At 36.3% G+C, this 25,781-nt stretch overlaps 1 protein-coding gene across 1 annotated transcript in view; it reads left to right on the top strand.

The window, feature by feature from the left end:
- RAB10 (RAB10, member RAS oncogene family) overlaps nt 1–25,754 on the top strand; it is a 69,201-nt gene extending 43,447 nt beyond the window's left edge. Inside the window, exons 2-6 of the mRNA XM_019712713.3 lie at nt 2,254–2,314; nt 15,795–15,933; nt 20,058–20,147; nt 21,037–21,138; nt 23,234–25,754. Of these exons, the coding sequence (XP_019568272.1) occupies nt 2,254–2,314; nt 15,795–15,933; nt 20,058–20,147; nt 21,037–21,138; nt 23,234–23,317 (476 nt within the window). The 3' untranslated portion in view covers nt 23,318–25,754. The remainder of the gene's footprint in view (nt 1–2,253; nt 2,315–15,794; nt 15,934–20,057; nt 20,148–21,036; nt 21,139–23,233) is intronic.
- Nucleotides 25,755–25,781: the final 27 nt, after the last annotated feature.

Genomic DNA, 25,781 nt, shown 5'->3' with positions numbered 1-25,781 from the left:
TTTTTGAATGCTTGCTTATATGTCAGTCATAGCTAGCTCTAGGTGCTAGGAATTTAACTGGATTAAACAGATGAAAATCCCTCCCCTTGTGGATCTTCTATTTTGCAAAGGGAGACAGATAATAAACAATAGAAATAAGTAAATATATACAGTATATTTGAAGAATATTAAAGATAAAAAATAAGGAAGAAGGATAAGGGATTATTAATAGACAGTGGGCATGTAATGGGGGGGGCATGTGGAAAGGCAGCTCAGGATAGGGGAGCTAAGGGAGGGAGCCATGATGGAGGGAGAAGAGCATTCCAGGTTGGGAGAACAGAATATGCAAAGGCTTTACGGCGGGAATCTGCCTGTTCTGTATGTGGAACCACAAGAAAGCCAGTATAGCTGGGTAGGTCAGAGTAAGATGATGCCTCAAATGAAGAAGTCAGGGTGAAAGTGGGGGAGGGCTTTGTGGACTATTTGAAGGACGTTTGTTAGTCTTTGTGAAAGATGATACTGTGAGATGGTCAGTAAGCAGTTGGGTATCTAAGTTTGGAGTTCAGGGGAGAGGTCTGGGCTGTGATACAAATTTGAGAGTTATCAGTGGGTATGTGGAACTTAAAATGAAAAAGCCATGAAATTTGGGGAAATCACCAAGGGAATGAGTGCAGATAGCAAGGAGAAATTCACTTCAATTTTTAGAAAAGGTCAGAGAAGTGAGGAGAAGCCAGTAATGAAGATTTGAAGAGTGTCCAAGGAGATAGAAACACCAGGAGAGTTTTTGTGCAGAAAAGAATGAAGAACTGCCTCAATTAACTGCTAATTAGTTTGAGGACAGATAACAGGAGACGGAGAGGGAAACTCAAGGAGTCTTAAGATGACGTTTGTATCTTGAACAATTAGGTAGGTGGCTTTAAAACAGCCTAAATTCTTAGTTTTCCATTTATACCTAGTTTCCATCCCAAAGATTTTAGAGCTTTCAGACCATGTCCTAATTTCACCTTCAGAAAAGATTTCTGAAATAGCATTTGTTGTCAGGTTTGTCATTAAGATTCTAATTAACAAATTGTATGCTTAACTGGAATAGTTAGTCTTGTTCAGATTTGGCCTTTGATCACCAGGCCATCTTAGGGTGATTTTCCTCAGTATTTCCTAGAAAAACAAAAATACAGACTGTTTACATAAGAAACATCCAAATTTATAAAGATTTTTTGTAAGAATTTGATCCAAAATTATAACAAAGCAAGATCTCAAATGTCTGGAAGAATAACAATTTTGTAGTTTCTTTTATGCATTTGAGATTAAGGAGGGAATTTAAGGAAGATTACATAAAGGTGAGAGAAAGCAAGGTGGGGATTGTATTACAGGATAGTTAAGAATATGTGCTCTCTTGAGGATGGTCACGCTTTATTTAGAAGGAGGATCTGAAAAGCATTTCAGAGGTGTGTTAACCTAGCTGGACAGGGCTTGCTTAAGACAAATATAAACCTTTCACTGAAGAATTATATGCCTCGCCCATGACAACCCACCATGATCTGCCCAGTTAGGAATTTAGGATCCGGCCACCCTGTGAGGTGACTTTCCGTAGAACCCGTTTTTTGTCCACAGTCATAATCTGACGTTTATAAATGCCAGGCAAGTGTAGACATAGTCTGAGGCTGTGAGCGTAATCTGAGGTTTATAATGCCAGGCAGCTGACCCCTTTTCCCTTTTGATTGGGTGTGGGAATCATAATGGGGCCAAGCTGAAGATTTGGGTTCAAGAGCAGACAGATTCTGGAGGATCTGCAGTACTTTTGCGTGACGTATTTTGAAGCTCTGTGTTATTAGATACATAAACATTTAGTATTTTTATGCCTTGTTAATTAATTTATCCCTCTGTCATGAAATGACCCTTTTTATCCCTGATAGTTTTCTTTCTCTCTGCAAGCTAGTGAAGGCTCTGTATTTTTTCCTACTAGGCAACATCTTTTTATTCCTTTGCATTAGATGTTTTAACATTTACATTTTTATTTCCTAATTATAAGAACTCATTCTTTGTATATAGCTACTTCTTTTACCATCTTGGATCTTATATTACTCACGTTTAAGATGCATTTGCTCAGAATTGCATACTAAGTGAATATCCAGAGCCAAACATACATAGATTTTCAAAGTGTGTTTTTATTCCAACTAATTTTAGTATAACCAAGTTCAGAGCCATAGGTACAATTTACCTTTTTTTTCAGTTGTAGAAAAAATTTACCTTTTTTCCCTGTTTTTTCTGTTGTAGGAATAGACTTTAAGATCAAAACAGTTGAATTACAAGGAAAGAAGATCAAGCTACAGATATGGTAAGTGATGCTGATTTACTCACTTTATGGCGTAGAGTGCCAGGTCTGAAGGTTTGTCAGTGAAATCCTGACTTGTCACCTGTTTAGATTCTGTGAGACTTCCCTTTCTAAAGCCAGCGATCAGGTGACCTCCTTTCAGTGAAGTAAAGAAATGACTGCCATGGACTTCGGAGTCCATGACATCTGGTCGAGTTTTTTTACCTCTTCCATGTACTGTATGAACTTGGCCAAGTTACATACCCCCTGTAAGGCTCTTCTTATATCTTCCTATGTAAAATGGAGGTAATACCTATCTCAAAAGATTGTTGTAAGAATTTTATGAAATCTCTGTAAAGCCTTCAGCCCAATACTTTGTTCATAACACGCCATATAAAAAGTTAATATAACCCTTTTGATACTTCGATAGTCTTAAGCTAAGATTTAGTTTCTTTAGCGTGTTTATAACTTTTTATAGGCATTGTTTTTACTAGGTTTTGTAGGGCTGGCCCCATAGAAGTACAATAAAATCCTTTAAATTTGTATTCAGGTATGAATCATAGACTTTAAAATTATAATAGCAGTATTTTTCAGTCAATATTAAGTGTTTTATATATATGTTTTAACTCATTAAATATTCATAATGACCCTGTGAGATATGTTACTCTCTTTTTTCAGCCTTATTGAAGTATAACTGACATACCATAAACTGCACATATTTAAAAGTGTACAAATTGGTAAGTTTTCACATATGTATAAACCTGTGAAGCCATCATCACCACAATCAAGATAATAAACATAGCCATCACCACAAACATTTCCTAAAGCTTTTTGTAATCTCTCCTTCCTGCCTGCCCCTGGTCCCCAGGCAACCAGTCCTCTGCTTTCTGTCACTATGGACTAGTTTCCATTTTCTATGGAATCATGTAGTATTCTTTTTCTTCATCTTTTTTTTTTTTCCTTTTGCTGAGGAGGGATGTCTGGCTTCTTTTACTCAGCAAAATTATGTTGAAAATGATCAATAATTTTATGTATATCAATAAGTTCATTGTGTTTTACTGCTAAGTAGTTCATTGTTGATATTTCACAACTTGTTTATTCACCATAAAGCTGCTACAAATCTTTGTATAAGTACATGCTCTCTTTTCTCTTGGATTATTCCTATTTTTACGTATAATGAAATGGAGGCATTTTGAAATACAATAGTTTAACCAAGGTCTTACAGCTGTAAATGGCAGAGCTGAGATGCATCCCCTGCTCAGAATGTAGGGTTGAGTGTAGTTCTTAATTGCTATACTGCTTCCTAAAAATAGTGCTGTTTGTCAGTTGGTTTTGCTGCTCATCCCAGCTACTATCAGTTTTCTTTCTCGATTGGCAGTCAACAGTTGTGTTAAATTTGAATTCATGTTATCGTAGGTTTTACTGTAATAGGACCTATCATAGAATGGTTTTGAGGATGAGTGGTACATGTACAGCACTTGGAGCAGTGTCTGATGCATAATTAATGTTCAATAAATCATAGCTGTTATTATTTCGGGATCTACCATTATGAGGTTAGAACCCTAAGAATAAGAACATTTTATTTTATGATATGAGCAGAGGAGGAAGTTAGCGAAGGAGATCACAAAGCCATAGAGAGTTAGAAGGAGAATTAGGAGAGAACAGTGTCTCAGAATTCAAAAGACAGTTTCATAATACCCTTTAAAAGAAGCTAATGATTAGAAGAAGTAGGATTTATTTAACCAGAACGTCTTCATTACCTGACCATGTAATTAGAAGTATAATCTTTATGACATCTTTAAAATGTAATACAAATTTATACAAAATTTAGACATTTTAAAGCATTTCCTAAATGTGATGATTCTCTTGGACGCACAATCTACTACTTGATGATTATTGATTTTTCCTTACTTTAACTGAGCAAACGAACTGTCTCATATTGTTTCATTATAATTAAAACTGATCTCAAGGGAAGAAAGGATGTCAGTTAATTCTGAATTTCAACCAGCTCCTCCCCCCCTTTTATTTGTTTTTATTTTTAGCCCTTTGCCTTATCCCAACCTTGACTGGCTCTACATAATGGTTCTAAGCCCCTCCCAAGCTCTGCCACACTGATTGGCTCTTTTCTCAACTGCATCCCCTTGTGCACACTTGAAGCCAATAATTTTCAGACTTTTTTGACAGAGGTAAATTTTACATTGTGGCTCTGTGACTCAGTATATATGTATATGTGAGTATGTGTATGTAACAGAAACAAACGTGCCCAAAACAATACTTTCCCAAATACATTTTTATTTATATAATACATAGAACCTTTGCCCTACTCAGTTTGTCTTATACCTCCTTCTGCATTGTCTTCCATAAACTTTTTCTTGTTTCTTGACCTTGTGGCTTTAAACATTTTCCCTCCTCTTATCGTTGTAGTCTCTGTAGCTTTTAGAAGTAAGCAGTAACAACTAACATTTGTTTTTTAAAAGAGAGCCTTCCTGAGAAGACGCTCTTCTGGGACAGTAAGTTCTCTGGTGTGACCTTCAAGATTAATCTAGAAAAGATTTCTATTATACCCAACTAAAGTATAGCACAGAAATGGTAACATTTCTATTTAGAGTTGTTTAACTCGTAGACATTTTAATAGAACTTTTCTCGGGTAAAACACTTCAGAAGGAAAATTTGATTTAGTCTAGGTTTTCTTGTATACAGTTGACTTGGTTTAATTTGAAATAGCCATTTTTCTACAAGGATTAGAAATGAGTGGTTAGTTAAAATTTGTGATTAGTAGTTTTATGCCAACTGATTTTGTTTCTTGCCTTGAGTTGACATGTTAACATTCCAGGGACAGATATAGCTCCAGGTTAAGAGATCTGGAGAATACTGCGGTAATTCAAGAAGGCTTTTAGCATGAAAAACCCATTACTCATAACTTAACGATACACTGAAATTCTAAACTGTCCTCAATTTAAATGCTTTGCTTCCATTTACTGCTAAAAAGCACAGTGATTTTTATTTCTGGTTTAAATTAATATATTCAGATTCTTGTTTCAGCATAAAAATTTCCTGTTCTGTGATGAATTTTAGTTTTGGAAACTTTCTTCAGTCAGTGCTTTGTCTTATTTTTCTTTACTTGAATGATCTTCTCTTCTGGCTTTCTTTCCAGGAGTCTTTTAGTCCATCCGTTGCATAAGGGTGGAGACGGGTCTCACCCTGGCCAAGGCACATGTGTGTAGGCCTAAAATTAGCTTCTTTGGCTGATAGAGAAGTGTCTGTGGCTTTTTAAATCCCAGATCTTTAGAATGTTTCACCATAGTATCTTTTGCTATCTGCATTTTTCATAGAGTAGCAGGTCCTGCCCAGGAAAACAGCCATAGTGAGTTACTTCAAGTCAGTCTTTTGTTTTTGTTTTTAAGGGTGGGTAGGGGTCAGAAATGCTTGCCACTGTCAGCACCATCAGCGCCGATTGGTAGTGTGCCATGGTAGAAGAACTAACTATTTACCTTCTTCTTAAGGTGTCAGGTACGTGGGAGTCATCTTCAATTCTTCCCATTCCCTTAACCCCAACATCCAAGTTAATTTCACAAGCCCAGTTTATCTCCAAAATGTGTCTAGCATCCATATAAATTGGCCATCTCCATTGCTACCCCCACCCCCAGTCAAAGCCACCATTACCTCTTCTTTGAATCATTGCTGTAGGCTCTTAATATCCTAGCAGGTCCTTATTCCCCTTTTGCCGTCTTCCTTTGAAAAGTCTAGGTGCTGGCTGCTGCCCCTTCTGACCTCACTCTCACCAGCTTTGCTACAGCCACTACGGCCATTTTTCCCTCCCTTGAGCATGCCAAGCATGTCCCCATCTTAGGGCCTTTGTATGTCAACTGTTCCTTCTGCTTGGAATGCTTTTCATCAGATCTTTACCCTGCTGCCCTCTCTGTTCAGATCTCAGGTCGGTGTTACTCCTGAGAGAGGCCTTGTGTGACGACCAGCTAAAGCAGCCCAGTCCTCTCCAGTCATTGTCGCATTGATCCTACTTCATCTTTGTCATAGTATTGTTTTAGTACCTAACTTACCGTATTTGTAAAATTATTCATTATTGTCCCCCCTCTAGAATGTAAGCTTTTTGAGGGTGGAGTCAGAGCCATTTGTCTGAATTGTTATTATACAACCACCACGTAGAACAGAGCCTAGCAAATATAGATGCTCTATAAATATTTGTTGACTGAATGACTTGGGTTAATTTCTGTTCATACTCCACCTCTCACTCACCTTAAGCATCACCTCTAAGGAGAGGACCTCCCTCATGGTTCTGTCTAGATTACTTCCTTCCCTTTGCCCCATTCTTTATCACGCCACCCTGTTTACCTTGTTAGCATTTATCACAACTTGGGATAATATATTTATATACTTGCTTATTCCTGTCCCCACAGGAATGTAAGCACAGCAGGACAGGTGTCAGGCTTTTGACTTCCGACTTTTTTTTTTTTTTTTTTTTTTTTTGGGTGAAGATAAAGTATAATTTAAACTGATGGTATTTTGGGTTTAGAGAAATTATATGTCTATCTATGAGGAAATCCAGATCTTGTTAAAATAAAACTCAAGTGTGAGAAATTTGACATCCTAATTTATAAAGTAAGGAATGACTTCATTACGTTACCAGAAACACAAAGTTAGGAAATGTGGGGTCTCTGACTTACGTCGCAGAGCAGATTGATGTTGTGTCTGTGCTGTCAGTGCCTAGACTAAAAATAGCCATTGTAATAGCAGCTAGAGTACACAGCTTCCCTGACCCTGAGTGGGGGACGAACAATTAAGGAAATAAGCTATTTTAGTTCCTAGGAACATAGCACTCCTTCTGTAATATGTCAAAGGGAAAAAATAGGACTTCAGAACGTTCTCTTAGCTCTGTATCTATCATTTTATGTAAGGCAAATTCTAGTGTCATTGGTTTATAACTTCAGAAACCTGATTATTACACATAGGATTAAAAGGAAAAATATTTTGAGAGGAAAATCGAGTGAGTAGTTTTATAAACAGGCTTTCAAAACCTGTATTGTGGTGCCATAAAAAGATATTGTGAACATATGCAATGTTTAATTGTTCTTCAGGTATTTAACATCTGTTTTGCTTATTGGAATCAATCTGCTGTCCTGGGTGTATGTGTGTGAATGCAAACCTAAAAATAATTTGACCCATGAGTAAGCAGCTGTGGCTATTTTTAGCCCTGGGCAAAGGGTCGCCAGTTAGCCCAGAACTAGTGAGCCAAGGGCTCTGTTCTAGTTTGAAGTAAATAGTTGATTGCCTTAAACTTGGTGGGAGCTGGTATAATGAGGACCTGGGCGGGACCCAGGAGGAGAATAATTTGAGATTCAGGAGTGGAGGAGCCAGATCATTTTGTGGGGTGGATACTGTCCTGTTGAAAAGTGTAAATGTATGAAATGTATAAATGAAAATGGGATATGGAAAGCTTAAAAACAGAAAAAACTTAGCAAGGAGAGCATATAAAAAGAGGGAAGATATTTGCATACAAGGGATTTTGGAAGATGGAGGGGACAAAAATCAAAGAACAGATGAAAGCGGTATGCGATGGATCAAAATAGAAACTTACTTTGAACCTAAATAGTGATTACTTTTCTTTTGGGATGGGGGGGACATTAATATTTCAGTATCTTCTTTATTGGTATTTTGTAACTAACCAGCATTATAACATAAACCTCTCTAGGTATTGTTGATTTAGATTTAGCTAAGTAGTTGCTCTTGCAGTGTGTTCTTTCTTGGTGGAGAACTTATTCATAGATTTGACACTGAAGTGTGTATGAGGTGTGATCACAAAACACGGTGAATGCTGCTGCCGAGTACCATCCAGCGGAAAGGCAGGGATCTTCAATACGGGAAGCGATGCCTGGAACCTTAGTAACAGTGTGTGACAAGTTTTGACTTGTTCGGTGCAGTCAGTTGGGTGTGAGCTACGGTTGAGAGGTGTGTTTTAAAGTGTGTCATAAATCATCTTCCATTATGACAATGCTCCGTGTCACATATCGCTTCTGGTATACATGGCAATTTCTGTCAAAAACATTCCAGTGTGTCCTCATCCACCTTAGTCACCAGATCTGACACTGTGTGACTTCTGCCTCTTCCCCAAAGTGAAAATGACCATGAAAGGAAAACATTTTGAATCGATTCAGGACATCGAGGTAACCACGGCAGCGCAATTAAAGACACTCACGAAAAAGGACTTCCAGAACTGCTTCAGAAAGTGGCAAGAACGATGGGATAAGTGTGTTAGAAGCAAGGGGGAATATTTGAGGAGGATTGATAGCAATATATCTTTATGTCTTTTACTGCAATAATTTTTTAGTTTTAAACATTCACTGTATTTTTTTGATCACACCTCATGTAACTTGCTAATTGTGTAAGGCAGGGGTGTCCCAACTGCGGCCCGCGGGCCAACTGCGGCCTGCAGTCCATTTTTAATTGGCCCGCAGCAAATTCCAAAAATATATTTAGCTTACTTAAATAAACCAGGTGAGGCAATACGTACTTCACCTTGAGTGAGTGGCCCGGCTGTTTGTGTATTTTACCACATATGGCCCTTGGTGAAAACCGTTAAAAAAAGTTTGGACACCCCTGGTGTAAGGTGAATGAATGGAGAAGAAGGAAGCATATAAATCACTAGTTAGTGTTGGGGGTGGTATTCATAATGGAGTGCAGTGTTAGATCTTCTCCCTAAATTGTTCCTTATGACAAAAATTGAAATAAAAGTTTTCTCTCTCTCCCAGCCCGTAGCACTTTAGCATCTAGGTCCTCCTGTACATGCCTTATCTTGGATAAGTACATTTCCAGCCTGGTTTTTAGGTAGGAAATGTCATCCCCTCTCTGAGAGGATAGAATTATTAGTGAATTTATACTTATTACCAGTTCAGAAAAGAACTCAACTGATTCTGCTGTGATGAGACAAATTTTTAATTGTATTTTTCATGAAAGCATTTATAATTATACCTGATTTAAGGCACTTTGTAACTAAATAGGTTTGGAATTGAGAAAAATGGTAGATGTAAATATACTATCTCTAAAAGACAGTTCATTTACTGTGCTTAATTTGTAAAATTTGCCTATATAGTAAATTCTTGGCGGCCAATGCAATGAAAGGGGCAGGGAGGGAGGATTACCCACAATAAATTATATTATTCTTTATAGAAATACTGTAAGGAAAGGGGGAAAATAGATTATAACACATATAGATACGTTTTCACAAAACTATTTTGTGTGATGATTCTTAATGAGTTGACATGTTAAAGGTAATGAAGATAAAAACTGTGGTCTAAGAATGTAAATAAACAAATACAAATTGTGTGTGTGTGTCTGTGTGTGTGTGTTTAGCCTCCTACTGGTTTAACTGATTTAAGGATACAACCTAGAAGACTTGATAGCATGTCTTAGATGGTTTTCCTTAAATGGCGTTTCTTTTGGCAGTTTTTTGGGTAGATATTGCATTATCTCCAGACTCTGCTTCTGCACACTCACCTATTTTCAACACAGTAAACAGAATGATTCTTTTTAAACCCAGTTTGTGTCTTTTTGCAAATGCTCCAATAGACCTATCTCAGGAAAAGCTGAAGTCCTTGCAGAGGCCTGTAAGATCCTGCAGTCTTCGTTCACTCCCATCCCCCACCTTTGATCTCATACTAGTCTACCTCCACTTACTCCCTTCCAGCCACATTGACCTCCTTACTATTCCTCAGCCACACCTCAGGCCCTTTGCACTTGTTGCCCCCAGATATGTATACGGTTCACTTCCTTATTCCCTGTGTCTTCTCACTGAGGCCTTCCCTTGCCACCCCATTTAAAATTTCACTTGCATCACCCCCAACATCAGCCCCCAGTCTACTTTTTGTCTACTTGGCATTTTTCACTTTCTAAAGATGGGTAATTCCACAAGATGTATAATTCCAGCGAGTCAGTTGATTCCCCCCAATAGAATGTAAACTCCATTAATGGAGGAATTTTTGTTCTGTTTATCGTCTTTGCTCCAGTGCCTAGAATAGTGTCTGACATAGAGTATTTGCACAATAAATATGTGTAGAGTGAATAAATGGGATTTTTCGTTATTTTAAGAGCAGGTGATTATACCTTGAGATGAGATAAGCAAGTGAAAGTGGTGAGTCTCTAAAAGGTTGAAAAGTCCAGTTAGGTCTTTAACTTGGCTAAATTAAAAACCATTTTATTTTAGCTTTATAAAAAAATAGGCTGCAGGCAAAACCAGGGTTTTCCTGTGAAGCAGCTTTGAGTACAGCTTAAGCACAGACATTAACTTGAGAGAGCTCTGAACATTATAACACATCTGCAGAGATGGTTTTAACTTAGAATATCTTGAGAACACAAATTTTTAGTCACATAATAACTATATCTTTGCATATTTTTATAGTACAGATTGCTTTGGGGTTATCTATAACAAAGAAATTATAGAATTTTACTTTAGTTATCTCTCCTGATTGTGAATGGCATAAAAAACAACAACAAAAAAAAACGATCTAGGGAGGTTAAATATCTTCAAGGTCACCCAGCTGAAAGAATGGGAACCTGAGGATCAACCTGGATCTGATTCCAAACCTGTGTTCTGTGTGTTCTTATATAATGCCCAGCACACAGCAGACTCTCAGTATGTGTTTGAATTGATGGATAAATGGCAGATGTGTGAACATCTTAATTGCATCCCAAGATTGAATGTAAGGCATATCGATATATTGGTAGTTCTGTTATATTCCTAGCTCCTCATATTTTAGGCACATAAGAATCACTTTAAAAATATGTGTGTTTTTAAGGTTCACATAACTGAAATGGAGTGCCTTGATTTTAAAGTTTAGTAACGGACCTGCAAGGTAAGATTCTGAAATACTGACTCATTAGCAAACCTTTGAGTGCTTATTTACCATGTAGATACTGAGGGTGCTGCAGTGATGAAGACAGACAAATCTTTGCTGGAACTTTTAGAGGGCGTGGGAACAAACAGTAAAGAAATCTGTAATACGCGTTACGCAGAGAAGTAAAGGAAGGAGATGGAATGGAGAGCTACCTGATGACTGTTTAAATTGGGTGGTCAGAGAGGGCTTCACTGACAATGATGGTTAAAATGGGAAGATGAGAAGGGCAGCCAATCATGTGCCGGCTGTGTGAACAGCTAGTGCAGCAGCTCTCACGTGGGAACAGCTTGTGAATTTGAGAACATGAAGAACATTTACTGGCGCTAATCAGGGAAAGGAGTTCCTCAAAATATGGGGGGCTGGAGAAAAGTCAAATCCTGGAACCAAACGCTTTGTAAGCCTCAGGGTAGAGATACTGGAATTGGTTCTGGTTATAATGAATTGCCATTAGACATTTTGTTTTTTTAAGCCTAGTCATGTTTTTCATTTATTTGTTTTTGTAATGGCTTTATTGAAACATAATTCACATACCATGTAATTGACCCATTTAAAGTGCCCAAAACAATAAAGTATACAGTTAAATAGTTTTTTAGTATATTTATGAGGTATATTCACCACAAACATAATTTTAGAACATTTTTGTATTCCCCAAACGAAATGCCATATTCTTTTAATTTTCATTTATTTATTTTTTAATTTTCAATTGCATTTGGCATTCAATATTATATTAATTTCAGGTGGACAGCATAGTGATTAGACATTTATGTAACTTAATGAAGTGATCCCCCTGATCTGCATATTCTTTAGCAGCCAACCCCCATCTCGCCCAAACCTCTTAGTCAGGGTGACCACACATCTACTTTCTGTCCCTAGGTTTTCCTATTCTGGACATTTCATATAAATGGAATCATAGATTATAGATTATGTGGTCTTCGTGTCTGGTTTCTTTCACTTGATATTATCAAGGTTCACCCATGTTATAGTGTATATTAGTACTTCATTCCTTTTTATGGCTGAATAATATTCCATTGTATAGCTGTAACACATTTATTTGTCCATTCATCAGTTGGTAGACATTTAGGTTGTTTTTACTTCTGGGCTATTATGAATAATGTTATAACATTCCTGTATTAAGTTTTTATGTGGGCATATGTATTAATTTCTCTTGATTATATACTTAGGAGTGGAATTGCTGGATCATGCACTATCTGTATACTTAACATTTTGGGGAACTGCCAGACTGTTTTCCAAAGTGTCTGCATCATTTTACATTCCCACTGACAGTGTATGAGAGTTCCAATTACTCTACATCCTCACTAACAGGTGTTATTGTTTACTTCTTTGATTATGGCCAACTTTTTGTGGGTATGAAGTGGTATTTTGTAGTTTCAATTTGCAATTCCCTAATGACTGTTGATATTTAGCATCTACTCTTGTGCTTATAAGCCATTTTTGCATCTTCTTGGGAGAAATGTCAGATCCTTTGCCCATTTTTAAATTGGTTCATTTGTCTTTTATTGTAGAGTTGTAAGAGTTCTTTATATATTCTGCATATAATAAGTTCCTTATCAGATATGTGATTTGCAAATATCCCATTTTGTGAGTTTTCTTTTCACTTTCTTGATAGTGTCCATTGAAGTACAACTCTAATTTTGAAGTTCAGCTTATCTATTTTTTCTGTTGTTGCTTGTGCTTTTGATGACCTCTAAGAAACAGTTACCAAATCCAGGATCATGAAGATGTCCCCCTATGTTTTCTTTCAAGAGTTTTATAGTTTTAGCTCTTACATTTAGGTCTTAGATCTGTTTTGAATCAATATTTGTATATGGTATGAAGTAGGGGTCCAACTTTATTCTTTTGCATGGAGATATCCAGTTGTTTCAGCACCATTGTTGAAGGGCCTGCTCTTTCCACCATTGAAGCTATTGGAAACTTTAAGCAGAAAAATGATGTGATCAAACATACATTAAAAGAAGATAGATCACTCAGGCTACTGTGTAGAGAACATCAGCACCTATATCTGAATCTTCGAATGCCAACAAAAGATACTGAGAATGAGCAACCAACGCCATAGAAGTAAGATTAGAAACATGTGGTGTCCAGCAGGTCCTGAGAATAAACTGTTTCAAGAAGAGAAAATGGGGGGCTGGCCCGGTGGCTCAGGCGGTTAGAGCTCCATGCTCCTAACTCCGAAGGCTGCCGGTTCGATTCCCACATGGGCCAGTGGGCTCTCAACCACAAGGTTGCCAGTTCGATTCCTTGAGTCCCGCAAGGGATGGTGTGCAGCGCCCCCTGCAACTAAGATTGAACACAGCACCTTGAGCTGAGCTGCTGCTGAGCTCCCGGATGGCTCAGTTGGTTGGAGCACATCCTCTCAACCACAAGGTTGCCAGTTCGATTCCTCAACTCCCACAAGGGATGGTGGGCAGCACCCCCTGCAACTAAAATTGAACACGGCACCTTGAGCTGAGCTGCCGCTAAGCTCCCGGATGGCTCAGTTGGTTGGAGTGCATCCTCTCAACCACAAGGTTGCTCGTTCGACTCCTGCAAGGGATGGTGGGCTGTGCCCCCTGCAGCTAGAAATGGCACCTGGACCTGGAGCTGAGCAGCGCCCTCCACAACTAAGACTGAAAGGACAACAACTTGACTTGGAAAAAAGTCCTGGAAGTATACTGTTCCCCAGTAAAGTCCTGTTCCCCTTCCCCAATTAAAAAAAAAAAAAGAAAATGGTTAACTGTAGAATCCTGCTGAATGATTAAAATACATAAAAAGGAACTAGATATTAGACTGGATAATCAGAATGTTATTGGAAACCTTTTCGGTAATAGCTATCAGATTAGAATTGATTAAGGAATGAATTTGGGGAGAAATGAAGTAGAGATAACTCGTTAAAGAAGTTTGTTGGGAAGCTTTTTTTGTAGTTGTAGACAAAGTTGTCCTAAAATTTATATGGAAAAGCTAGAATAGCTAAAAGCATTCAGAAAAATAAATGGGGGTATCAGTCTGTTTAGTTTTAGGTCTTAGCTATGGTGTGGTACTGGGTAGGGTCAAAGACAAAGGTCATTGGAACAGAATAAAAATAAAAATAACTTGAACAGCAGTTTACTCATCTTTGCCAAAGGTGCAAGAGCAGTTCAGTGAAGAAAGGACATTTTCTTAATATTTTTAACAAATGGTGCTAGAGTAAGTGGACATCCGTAAGCAAAAACATAAAACCTCTACTTAAAATTCACACCTTGTACTAAAATTAACTCGAAATATATCAAAGTAAATATAAAATGTAAAACCATAAGACTTTTAGAAGAAAACACAGGAAGAAAATCTTTGAGAACTAAGACTAGGTGAAGAATTCTTAACACGTGACACTAAAACCACAATATAAAAGATTAAAAAAAAAATATCTGTCAGTTGGATTTCAACAAAATTAAAAAAGCTTTTTCTCTTTTACAAAAGACCCTGTCAAGAGAATGAAAAAACTAGTTACAGAGTTGGAGAAACTGTCCATTTCAAAAGGTTTCATACTACATGATTCCATTTATATAACATTCCAGAAATAAGAAAATTATAGAAATGGAAAACATTATTGGCCAGGGTGTAGGGACTATAAGGTGGGGGGTGCGTTATGCATCAGTTTTCTGTCTTGTGATGGTGATTACACAGATCTATACATGCGATAACATTGCAGAGATCTTAACTTTATGCACAGAAGAGTATGTGTGAAAAATGAAATCTAAAGTCTATAGATTGTACCAGTGTCAGTTTTCTGGTTTTGCTTTTGTACTGTGATGTAAGATGTTACTATTGGGAAAAGCTGGGTAAATGATACACAGGACTTCTTTGTACTGTTTTTGTAACTTCCTGTGAGGCTATAATTATTTTGAAATAAAAATTAAAAAGTAAGTTTGCTGGGAAGGAGAACAGAAATGCATTGTGAGAAAAATGTGGGGTTGGGAGTAAGGATAGGGGATACTAAAACATGTCATATATACGTTGATGAGAATGATCCATAGAAGGAAGATATTGGTGATGCAAACGAGAGGAAAATTACAGGAACAAAATATATGTCTTAAATCATTTGCTTGAAGGCATTGAAAAATACTATTTACGTATTTGTGTCTTGTTATTTATAAATGAGATTATCTTTACCAACTTTTTATAAATGATTCTGAAGGTAAATGTGGCTATACTATGGTGTAGCCCTTTAATGTTCAAAAATTGCACATGTTCCTGTATTGCATTATGGAATTGGATTACTAAAATAATGGAATTCCAAGAGGTTTTAACACGCTTTCTGGTGTTCATTTTTAAATAACTGTTAAGAGCTTTATGTGTCACTTTCTACTGTTTTCCCTTCCAGATTTTCATCTAGTATAAGGAGGTCATTAGTTCCCTTTGATTAAAAAGTTTTATATATACACACATGTTTATGAATAACCATAATGGTTTACCATTTAAGAATTAAATGAGTGGTGTTTCTGTTTTGCATCGTGGCATATAGTGGATTTTAATCTCTATCTTACCAAACTATTCTGTTTTGCTTTTTATGTTGAATATAGCAATATCAAAATGCTCAATAGAATTATTGCTGTTTATTTCAGGGATACGGCAGGCCAGGAGCGATTTCACACCATCACAACCTCCTACTACAGAGGAGCAATGGGTATCATGCTAGTATATGACATCACCAATGGTAAAAGTTTTGAAAACATCAGCAAATGGCTTAGAAACATAGATGAGGTAAGATGTAGAAATTGCATAAACCCTTCATAAACACACATTTGTGCTTTGGTTGAGAAGAATAAGTATTTTAATTGATCTTTTAAGGATATAATAATAATTATTATTATTATTAGGTACTATCATTATTATTGAAGTCATTGTTGAGCATTTCTACTTTTTAAAATTTAATGTGATTTTTTGCCTATCTTTTCCTAAAATTTTTGGATAAGTTTATGTAGGTCCTCATCCCAGGCAATTAGTAAACTACCCAAAAACTCTGTACAACCATCTTATAAGATAGAAGCTGCCAGTGGTTTTACACACCTCTTTAAATGAATTCTTTCTTGGTTAGTTTTTATTGAATGAATGGATTACATTTTCAATAGTAATTTTAAAACTTATTTGAAGTTACAGAAATGTCATATCGCTTCTAGACATTTTGAAAGCTACAGAGTACTGATATGGTAAAAACCTAACCAAGAAAATAAGTGCCTTATCATTGCATGCGAAGATAATCAATTTTTATAAGGTTAAGTTGTATGTAAAAGCATGCCTGTTTGTGTTATAGCATAGGTAGCTTCTTGTTAGAATTATTTTTCATGTCTTATTGCTGCCTTCTAAACTTGGAATTTCATTAAGACTAATTCTTGAAAGCAAGTTTTGACTGAGTACACAAAGACGAAGGCTTAAGCCAGTATTAGACCCAACATAATAATGTCTTCATAATGTCTTCAATGGTAGTAATCCTAGGGGCTCATTAATAACTTTTCCAATACTATAATAAATGTTCAAGAAGAAGTCTGTTAGTATTTAATCAGTTAGCAATACACAGAGTTTGAAACCAAAAATGGCTCCATTTTGGATTTCCTTAGCCTTTATTTTATATTTTGGCCAAGTAGCGTGTGTAATAAAAGCAGTTTATATAGACTGTGCAGTGTTGCTCCAACAACCAGTTTTCTGATTCTGTGACATCAACAGGATGTCCTGTAATTTAATCCTATTCTGATGCTAACTACCCAGCCTTAGTGTCAGACTCCACCGGTTTAAGGACACCATTTCACAATACTACCCTTTCTTCAAATGCAGTTTTGGGTCCCCCAGACTACTCACACTTCTGTTTGACTTGGCTACAAATTTATTGGGTTCCCATGACCCACTTCAGGTTTAATTGTTTGCTAGAATGACTTACAGAACTCAGGAAAGCACTACACTTACAATTACAGTTTATTATAAAGGATACGGCTCAGGAGTAGCTAAATGGAAGGGTTGCATAGGTAAGGTATGGAGGTTGGGGAAAGCAGAGCTTCCATCTGTGGATATACGACACTCTCAGCACCTTGCTATGTTCACCAATCTGGAAGATCCCCTAACTTCATTGTTTCAGTTTTAATTGAGGTTTCATTACATAGGCATGGTTAATTAAAACATTGGCCTCTAGTGGTTGAACTTAATCTCCAGCCTCCTTCACCTCATGAGAGGGGGCTGTGTGTGTGGGGCGAACGGGGGGCGGGGGAGGCTGAAAGTTCCAATCCTCTAATCACGTTCAGTTCCTCTGGTGACTATCCTGTATTTTGAAGCTCTTAAGGACTCTGCCAGAGTCCTTTATTAACATAAACTGTTAGGAATAATATAAGACACTCCTATCACTAAGGAAATTAAGAGCACTGTCCCAGAATGGGGACAATATGTTTAATTTATGTATTTAATTTATTACATCATAGTTTTAAAATTGCATTTAAATTGTTTATTTAAATATTTTAAATACTTATTTAAAATATTTAAATATAATTTAGTCAAATATTTGAATAAAAATATTTAAATTATATTTAATTTATTATATCATAGTTTTATACACTTAACTTGGTAGGCTACGTGGCTTTAAGTTTCCCAGCATGAGTACTAAGATATGTAAAACCCAGCCCTTAAAAAAGGAAATCTGTGTTTCTGACATAAGAGATTGGCTTTGTGTAGCATTGTTGTAAAAAATAAAATTTACAGTAAATGAAGCTGAATTGGTCCAGCAACATTTAAAAGATTATATATCATAATAAAGAGGAATTTACCTGGGAATGCAAAGGTCATTCAACATATGAAACAATGTAATATACCATATTAATAAAAGACAAAAAACATATGATCATGTCAACAGACACAGAGAAAAACACTTGACAAAATCCAACACACGTTCACGATACAAACACTCAGCAAACTAGAAGTAGAAGAGAACTCCCTTAGCCTAATAAAGGGCATCTGTGAAAATCGAACAGCCAACATCGTACTGTCCCTACAATCAAGAACATGATAAGGCTGCCTGCTCTGGCCACTACTGTTCAGCATTGTACTGGAAGGTTCTAGTCAGGGCAGTTAGGCAAAGAAAAAAAGTGTGTGGGGAGGGGCGTGTCACCCAGATTGCAAAGTAAAACTATTTGTTGATGTGATCTTGTATATAGAAAATTCTAAGGAATCCACACGCATACACCAAAAAACAACTTCTTAGAACCAGCAGACAAGTTTTCGGTAAGGTTGCAGTGAACAAGATCAATATACAAAAATCAGTTGTGTTTCTATACACTAGCAATGTATAATATAAAAATGAAATTATATGCATAATTTCATTTACAATAGCAACAAAAAAAGATGAAAAATTTAACCAAAGAAGTGCAAGACTTGTACTAAATATCTAAATAATTGGAAAGATACCCTACATGCACCAATTGGAAGACCTCATATTGTTAAGATGGTAGCACTATCCAAAGTGATCTACGGATTCAGTATAATCCCAGTCAAACTCCCAGCTGCTGCCCACCCTTTTGATGGAAACTGACAAGCCAATCGTAAAAGTCTTATGGAAATGCAAGGGTCCACGAATAGCCAAACAGTCTTGAAATGGGAAATGACATTTTAGCTGAGACCTGAAGCGATGAATAGATATCCAAATAAGGTCAGGCCTGGTGGAAAGAGTGAAATGGATTCAAATTTAAGACAAATCAAATCTCATAAATTACTTTTGGTATCTAGAATACATAACTACCTTGGCTGTAGGGATATTCAGGGAAGGGTGCATTCAGCTAAAGATACATGATTTGCAAATATTTTTCTCATTCCATGGGGTTCTCCTGGAACCCATTGACTGACAAAAGTTTTTAATTTTAATGAAGCGTAATTTTGTTGTTGTTGTTGCTTACGCTTTGGGTGTTATATTGAAGAAATCGTTGACAAATCCAATGTCCTAAACTTTTTTCATGTTTTCTTCTAAGAGTTTTACAGTTTTAGGTCTTAGGTTTAGATCTGATTCATTTTGAGTTCATTTTTTTATATGGTGTATGGTAGGGGTCCATTTTTATTTTTTTGTTTGTTGCTATCTGGTATTCCTAACACCATTTGCTGAGAAGACTAACTATCCTTTCCCCCATTGAATGGTCTTCGCACTCTTGTTGAAAATCTTGACTGTATGCGAGGATTTATTTCTGGGCTCTATTCCGTTCATCTGTATGTCTGTCTTTATGCCAGTAGCACACTGCTTTGATTACTGGAGTTTTGTAAGTTTTGAAATCAGGAAATAAGTATAAATCTTCCAACTTTGTTCTTTTTCAAGATCGTTTTGACTATTCAGGGTCCCTTGAGATTCCACATGAATTTTAGGAACGGATTTTTCAATTCTGCAAAAAATGTCATTAGGATTTTTATGGCGCAAACATTTGTGCTTAACTGATTTTTCTGCATAGGCACTCCTTGTGCCCTACCAGTGTAGCTTTTTGAGACTTTAAGAGCTCTGTAGAATTTTTAATTAGCGCTTCTGCAGGGTAATGCACATTATCTAAAATCATGATCCAGCTTAAATTTAGATTACGCATAAGAGACTCCAGCTTCAGATCTTTTACTTGTATCCTCTTTTGGTGAGAACATATGTAGAAACTAGACAGCCTTATATCGTGCGAAAATAACATCTAATTTGGAATTGTGTTTCTTTTTCTAGGTAATTTAAGAATTTGTGTAAACTTTTAGCAGGGCATGGTTTCAGGGTGATTGCTTTAAAACTTTCAGACTATTGAAATGACACCATAAATTGAGAAAAGGTAATTTTAGGGAATATTAAGCCATCATTCATGTAGTGTATTAATAAAATTTTTATTCCATCTTAGCATGCCAATGAAGATGTGGAAAGAATGTTACTAGGAAACAAGTGTGATATGGACGATAAAAGAGTTGTACCTAGAGGAAAAGGAGAACAGGTACAAAGCTCTGAATGAAACTAATGTGTTGCCCTTTCTTTGTGAAGATGTATTGCAGTTGATTGTTTTTACAGTGATGGTAATGGAGTGCGCTGAGCTATTCACATTATTTTTAAATGCTTTTGGAAACGGTAGCTATCATTTGAGTGAATTTTTTCAATGCATATCCAACAGGTATAGGAGAAGTAAATTTGTGGCAGTAGTATTTTTAGCCTTATTTAAACTACAAAGGGGAAAATATAAATCAGTGATTCTCAATTTTTTAAATTTAAAACTTTAAAGAATCAATTAATATGATTCCATAGTCTGACAATCAGTAGCCAGTCACAAGCAATAATTAGATATTGCTTAAGTCACTTTGAAATTCTCTTTAAGTTTGCCCGTCGTCCCTCAGCATCTGCTGGGGGTTGGTTTCAGGACCCCCCCCCCCCACACACACACACACCACCACCACCACCACCACCACCCACCCATGGACACCAAAATCTGCAGGTGCTCAAGTCCCTTATGTAAAGTGGCACAGAACAATGCATACGGTTGGCCCTCCAGGTCCATGAATACAAAACCCAGGGATACAAAGGGCCACGTATGTATTTAAAGAAAAAAAGTCACATTTAAGTGGACCTGTGTTGTTCAGGGGTCAACTGTATCTCTTTTAGAATATCTGAAGTAAACTCTTAGAATGAAGAGAGGATTCTTTTATCACTTTTGTTTGTTTTTGAAAGAGCTTAACTGTTTGAATCATGACCATTGAAGTGACTTTCGTTTTATATAACTAGTTGACACTGCTGCCTTTAGAATAATAGGACTCTTTCCTCTAAGATGCTTAAGCCATCAGTTGGCAACCTATACATGATAATTTTATGATGAAATTTTGCTTCTATTTTAGATTGCAAGGGAGCACGGTATTAGATTTTTTGAGACTAGTGCAAAAGCAAATATAAACATCGAAAAGGCCTTTCTCACATTAGCTGAAGATATCCTTCGAAAGGTAAGTTCCTATTTTCACTTCTTGCTAAGGTGTCCAATGTCATAGTTAAACGTTTAGTCTTTTCTAAAACACTGGGTTTACATATAGAAATTGGGTTTGGGTGGTATTGTTTTGAAACGTTTACCCATCACCAATATCTAATCCCCCAAAGTGAAGTAAGGAACTGGGGGAACAGAAAGCCATCTAAAAATCTGTAGGATCTAGTCAGTGGTAATAATTATTATTCCAAACTCCCACACTAACCCTCTAGTCCCCAATTTCCTACTCCCCCCACCTCCCCTTAGCTTTTTGGTCCATTGTGTTGTGTGTGGTTCTTCTGTTTACTTTTGGATTCATTTATCTTACACATCCTTTGCATTCCCATAGATAAATTTTTTAGATTTCAGATAAGAGGTGAATCTGTTAATGTAGTTATTGTTATAGAATCACTATTCTTCTGTGTAGTTATTCTCAGACGTGACAGTAAAGGGCATCTATGTATTATATACTGACTAAACAGAGTAAATCCATCCCCAAATTCCGTTTAGCCAATCATTTAAACCTGGGATGTAAAAAAGAAAAGCTGAAAACGTGATCTCAGGTAATTCATTTTACCTCAAGGTTAGTTTCTGGGTTTCATTTGTGAATTCCAAAACTTGCCAGTACAAGTAACTTGTAGCAAAATTGGGAAATCTGATTTCCATATTTCCCCTCAAATGACCAAGTATTACAGATTTGGTTCTGATTCCTGAATTCTCTATTCAATCTGTGGTATATTTATATGCAAGTAAAAATAGAAAATCTGACACAAATCCTGAAGGAAAAGCAAATATTATATAGGAGAAAATTTAATTGCTTCTGGTAACCTTTCTGTTTTTAGACTTCATGTATTAGTTTTTTTTTTTTTTTTTTTTTCCAAAAAACCCAAAGATTTCTATATTTATACACACACACATATACCCAAATAGATGTGTTATATTAAATATAAATCTAGTGAAAGAGCTGAGAAATCAGGCAACTTAATTTTTTAGAGTGAAATGTTATCTGTTGACTATGATTGAATGTTCAAATTGGATAAAATAGTCGTCAGTTGCTGCTATTCAAAGTAACTACAAAACAAAAGTTGTGCCCTTCCAAGTCTATCAACATCATGCATATTAAGTCTGATACCTGTAATATATTGAGTAATAAAAATCAAGTTAGGATATAATGTGTGATGTGATCTTTATTTTATAGAACTTAACACAAAACTTAATGAAATATGCTTGTCTCTGTGTTCTGTTCTGGATTTTTTTAGGGTCTTCATCGTTTTGACTTCTTTCTGTCCATACTCAGTCCTTTGATCTTCTCACCAATCTTGGCATTTTTGAAAAATACTGTTGTATAGTCATTATATAACCTGTGTCCCAGTGAGGTAGATCTTCCTTGTTATTATATTAAAGGTTAAAAAGTATGGATGCACCAATAAATAAGGATCTCAGTCTAGCGTCTTCCCCCATGTAGGCAGCCCCAAATATGTGGTAGCATTTTTTTTTTTCCATACACATCCGGACACTTTTCCATGTAGTAATATGAGTTAAAACATCAAACATAAACTTGCTTACCATTAGATGTGAAATACAGTAATAATTTCTGACTAGCAACTTTTTGTACTTTCTCCTGAGTTGATAAAAGAAAAATTGTACTGTAACACAAGCTTCGGTCTCAAAAAGCAAATAACTAAAGAGAAAAGGACTGTTTCACTTTTCTGAAGTTAGACATGACCCAGCATTGGTTTTATTCATAGGCTTGATAATGCTTTTTAAATACTAAGTATCAGGGGTCAGGGCTAGGAGATAAACCTCTATGCAAAAGTGTTAGGGCAGAGAAGATTTCAGAGGCTTTATAAAGAGGTGCTGGGAGGCCTCCAGACATTGTATAGCTTGGAGAGAGCAGGCAAAATGAAGATTATAAACAAAGCTTCCAAGTCTTTACTTCGCACGGGGGAGAAAACCTATCTCATGTGACTGGTTCATTTTGTTACATAAATTAACATTTATGAGACTATTTCTGTTGAATCTTGACTTATCCATGGCAATGTTTTTTCATGGGTTCCTTTCCTTGGTATTTGTTCCAGACCCCTGTAAAAGAGCCCAACAGTGAAAATGTAGATATCAGCAGTGGAGGAGGCGTGACAGGCTGGAAGAGCAAATGTTGCTGAGCGGTCGGTCTCCTGTTCCATCCGTTGCCATCCACCACCCTGTTTTCTCTTCTTGCTGCAAAATAAACCACTCTGTCCATTTTTAACTCTAAACAGATATTTTTGTTCTTCATCTTAACTATCCAGTCCACCTATTTTGTTTGTTCTTTCATCTGTGACTGCTTGCTGACTTTATAATTTTCTTCAAACAAAAAATATGTAGAAAAATCATGTCTGTGACTTCATTTTTAAATGTACTTGCTCAGCTCACCACTGCATTTCAGTTGTATTATAGTCCAGTTCTTCTTATCAACATTAAAACTTATAGCAATCATTTCAACTCTATTCTGCAAATTGTATAAGAATAAAAGTTAGAATTAACAATTTTATTTTGTACAACAGTGGAATTTTCTGTCATGGATAATGTGCTTGAGTCCCTTTAATCTATAGACATGTAATAGCAAAAGAAACAAACAAAAGCCAGGAAAGCACTCATTTTCGCCTTGAATATGTAAATGGGGTTAATTTTGTCCTGTGCCTTATGTGGAAAGGAACTTTTTTGGTTTTTTCCTCTTTTTTGTTTTGTTTTTTTTGTTTGTTTCGGTGGAAGCATGTGCAGGAGACATATCATCCAAACCTAAACCATTAAAATGTTTGTGGTTTGCTTGGCTATAATTTTCAAAGTAGTTAATTGAGGACAAAGGGTAAATGCAGAAATGATAGCTTTGGTTTGCTGACTCTCATTTCAAGTGGCCTTGATACTTAAAACTATTCCTGCCACCAGTTCTTCTCCTCGGCCACTTTTTCCTTGTGTCTTGTCTTCCAGCATGCTGCTTTATTTGCTTCTCCCTCCCTACCACCCCATGGTATGAATTATTTAAAGATGAAAGGTGCAAACTAGTAGGTTTGTCAAGTTTTGAACATAAAGCACTGATTGAACTTGCTAAGTAAACTGAAAGGAAATTCTAACTGCCTACTATCCAAATGTCAGTTAATTGTGTCTTCCCCTCATTTTGTCTCGCCCCTAAAACTTCTGTCCCAGACTCCCTCATTTGCTGTTTTACTTCATGTTCCCCTTCTCCTTCCCTCTTTGTTCCCTTCCGGTCTTAACCACTGAGTTTATAAAATGGAAGAGTTAATTGCATGCACTAGTGTTTGGAGGGTGTTGTGGTTTGTCTTTCTAATTAGGTGTATAGCCTATTCACTTTCCTAGAATAAATCTCTTAACCTAAATTTGACTAGTCTCCATTTTGGCAACTCCTCTAGCAGTTTGGTAGCCCAATAAAGGTTGTTTAAAAAAAGGTGGGAAGGAGGAGTCAAATTTATTAATGTGTTTGCCAAATATATTGAGATTTGGCCTTCGAAGAACACTTTTTCAGTGTTAAGTTATCTTTACCTTAAGATTTAGAAATACATTAGTATTTTATTAATTTTAAGTCCTCTCTTCACATCCCTTTGGAAAACTTGTATTACCATAGATTTGGAAAAAAGGACAACAGAAGGCTTTTCATGTAAAGATAAGATCTCTAGCTATCTCTAACCCTGTCCTTTTTGTTTTCCACTTCATTTTTTTAGTTTTGCTTCAGTGCTTATCATTAGGATAGGGGAAGTTAAGTTTGCTACGCTGCTAGCATCCTAAGATGATACCTTTGTTGAAATAATTGTGAATAGCATGATTCATTTCTGCCAGAGGCTGAGTTTAGGACAGCAGCTTCCATTGAAAACGTCTTTTCTGTGTCGTGGACAGCATTTTAATGCCTTCTTGGCTCACATAAACATAGGGATGTATCTGCTATGATCATCCATGAATTTTTCAGATAGTGCCCTAAAAACAGTTTTATATGCTTCACTGGTGGTTGTTGTTTGGTTTTTCCCTCACTTGACTTTTATCATTGTTTACTACGAGTAAAAGCAGCATTGCCAAATAATCCCTAATTTCCACTAAAAATAATAATGAAATGATGTTAAGCTTCTTGAAAAGTTTTAGGTTAAGCCTGTTGTTAGATGAATTTTAATGTGTTTGTTGCTTTCCTTTATCTGGAATGTGGCAGTAGCTTTTTTATTTTTAACCTTTAATCTTTATTCAATTCAGTCAGTGACTTAAGGTTTGAGATCTAAACACTGGGATTTTTGGGTAACAGACTGACAGTTTTGTTGTTTGCATAATTATAATCGGCATTGTACATAGAAAGGATATGGCTACCTTTTGTTAAATCTGCACTTTCTAAATATCAAAAAAAGGGAAATGGAGTATAAATCAATTTTTGTATAACCTGTTTGAAACATGAGTTTTATTTGCTTAATATTAGGGCTTTGCCCCTTTTTCTGTAAGTCTCTTGGGATCCTGTGTAGAAGCTGTTCTCATTAAATACCAAACAGTTAAGTCCATTCTCTGGTACTAGCTACAAATTCGGTTTCATATTCTACTTAACAATTTAAATAAACTGAAATATTTCTAGATGGTCTACTTCTGTTCATATAAAAA

The sequence above is a fragment of the Rhinolophus sinicus genome, chromosome 2 (genome assembly GCF_057876585.1).
Source record: "Rhinolophus sinicus isolate RSI-liver-muscle chromosome 2, RSI-T2T, whole genome shotgun sequence".
Classification (NCBI taxonomy): domain Eukaryota; kingdom Metazoa; phylum Chordata; class Mammalia; order Chiroptera; family Rhinolophidae; genus Rhinolophus; species Rhinolophus sinicus.
The sequence above is the reverse complement of the archived record's forward strand: the minus strand, read 5'-3'. Positions and strand labels throughout refer to the sequence as shown.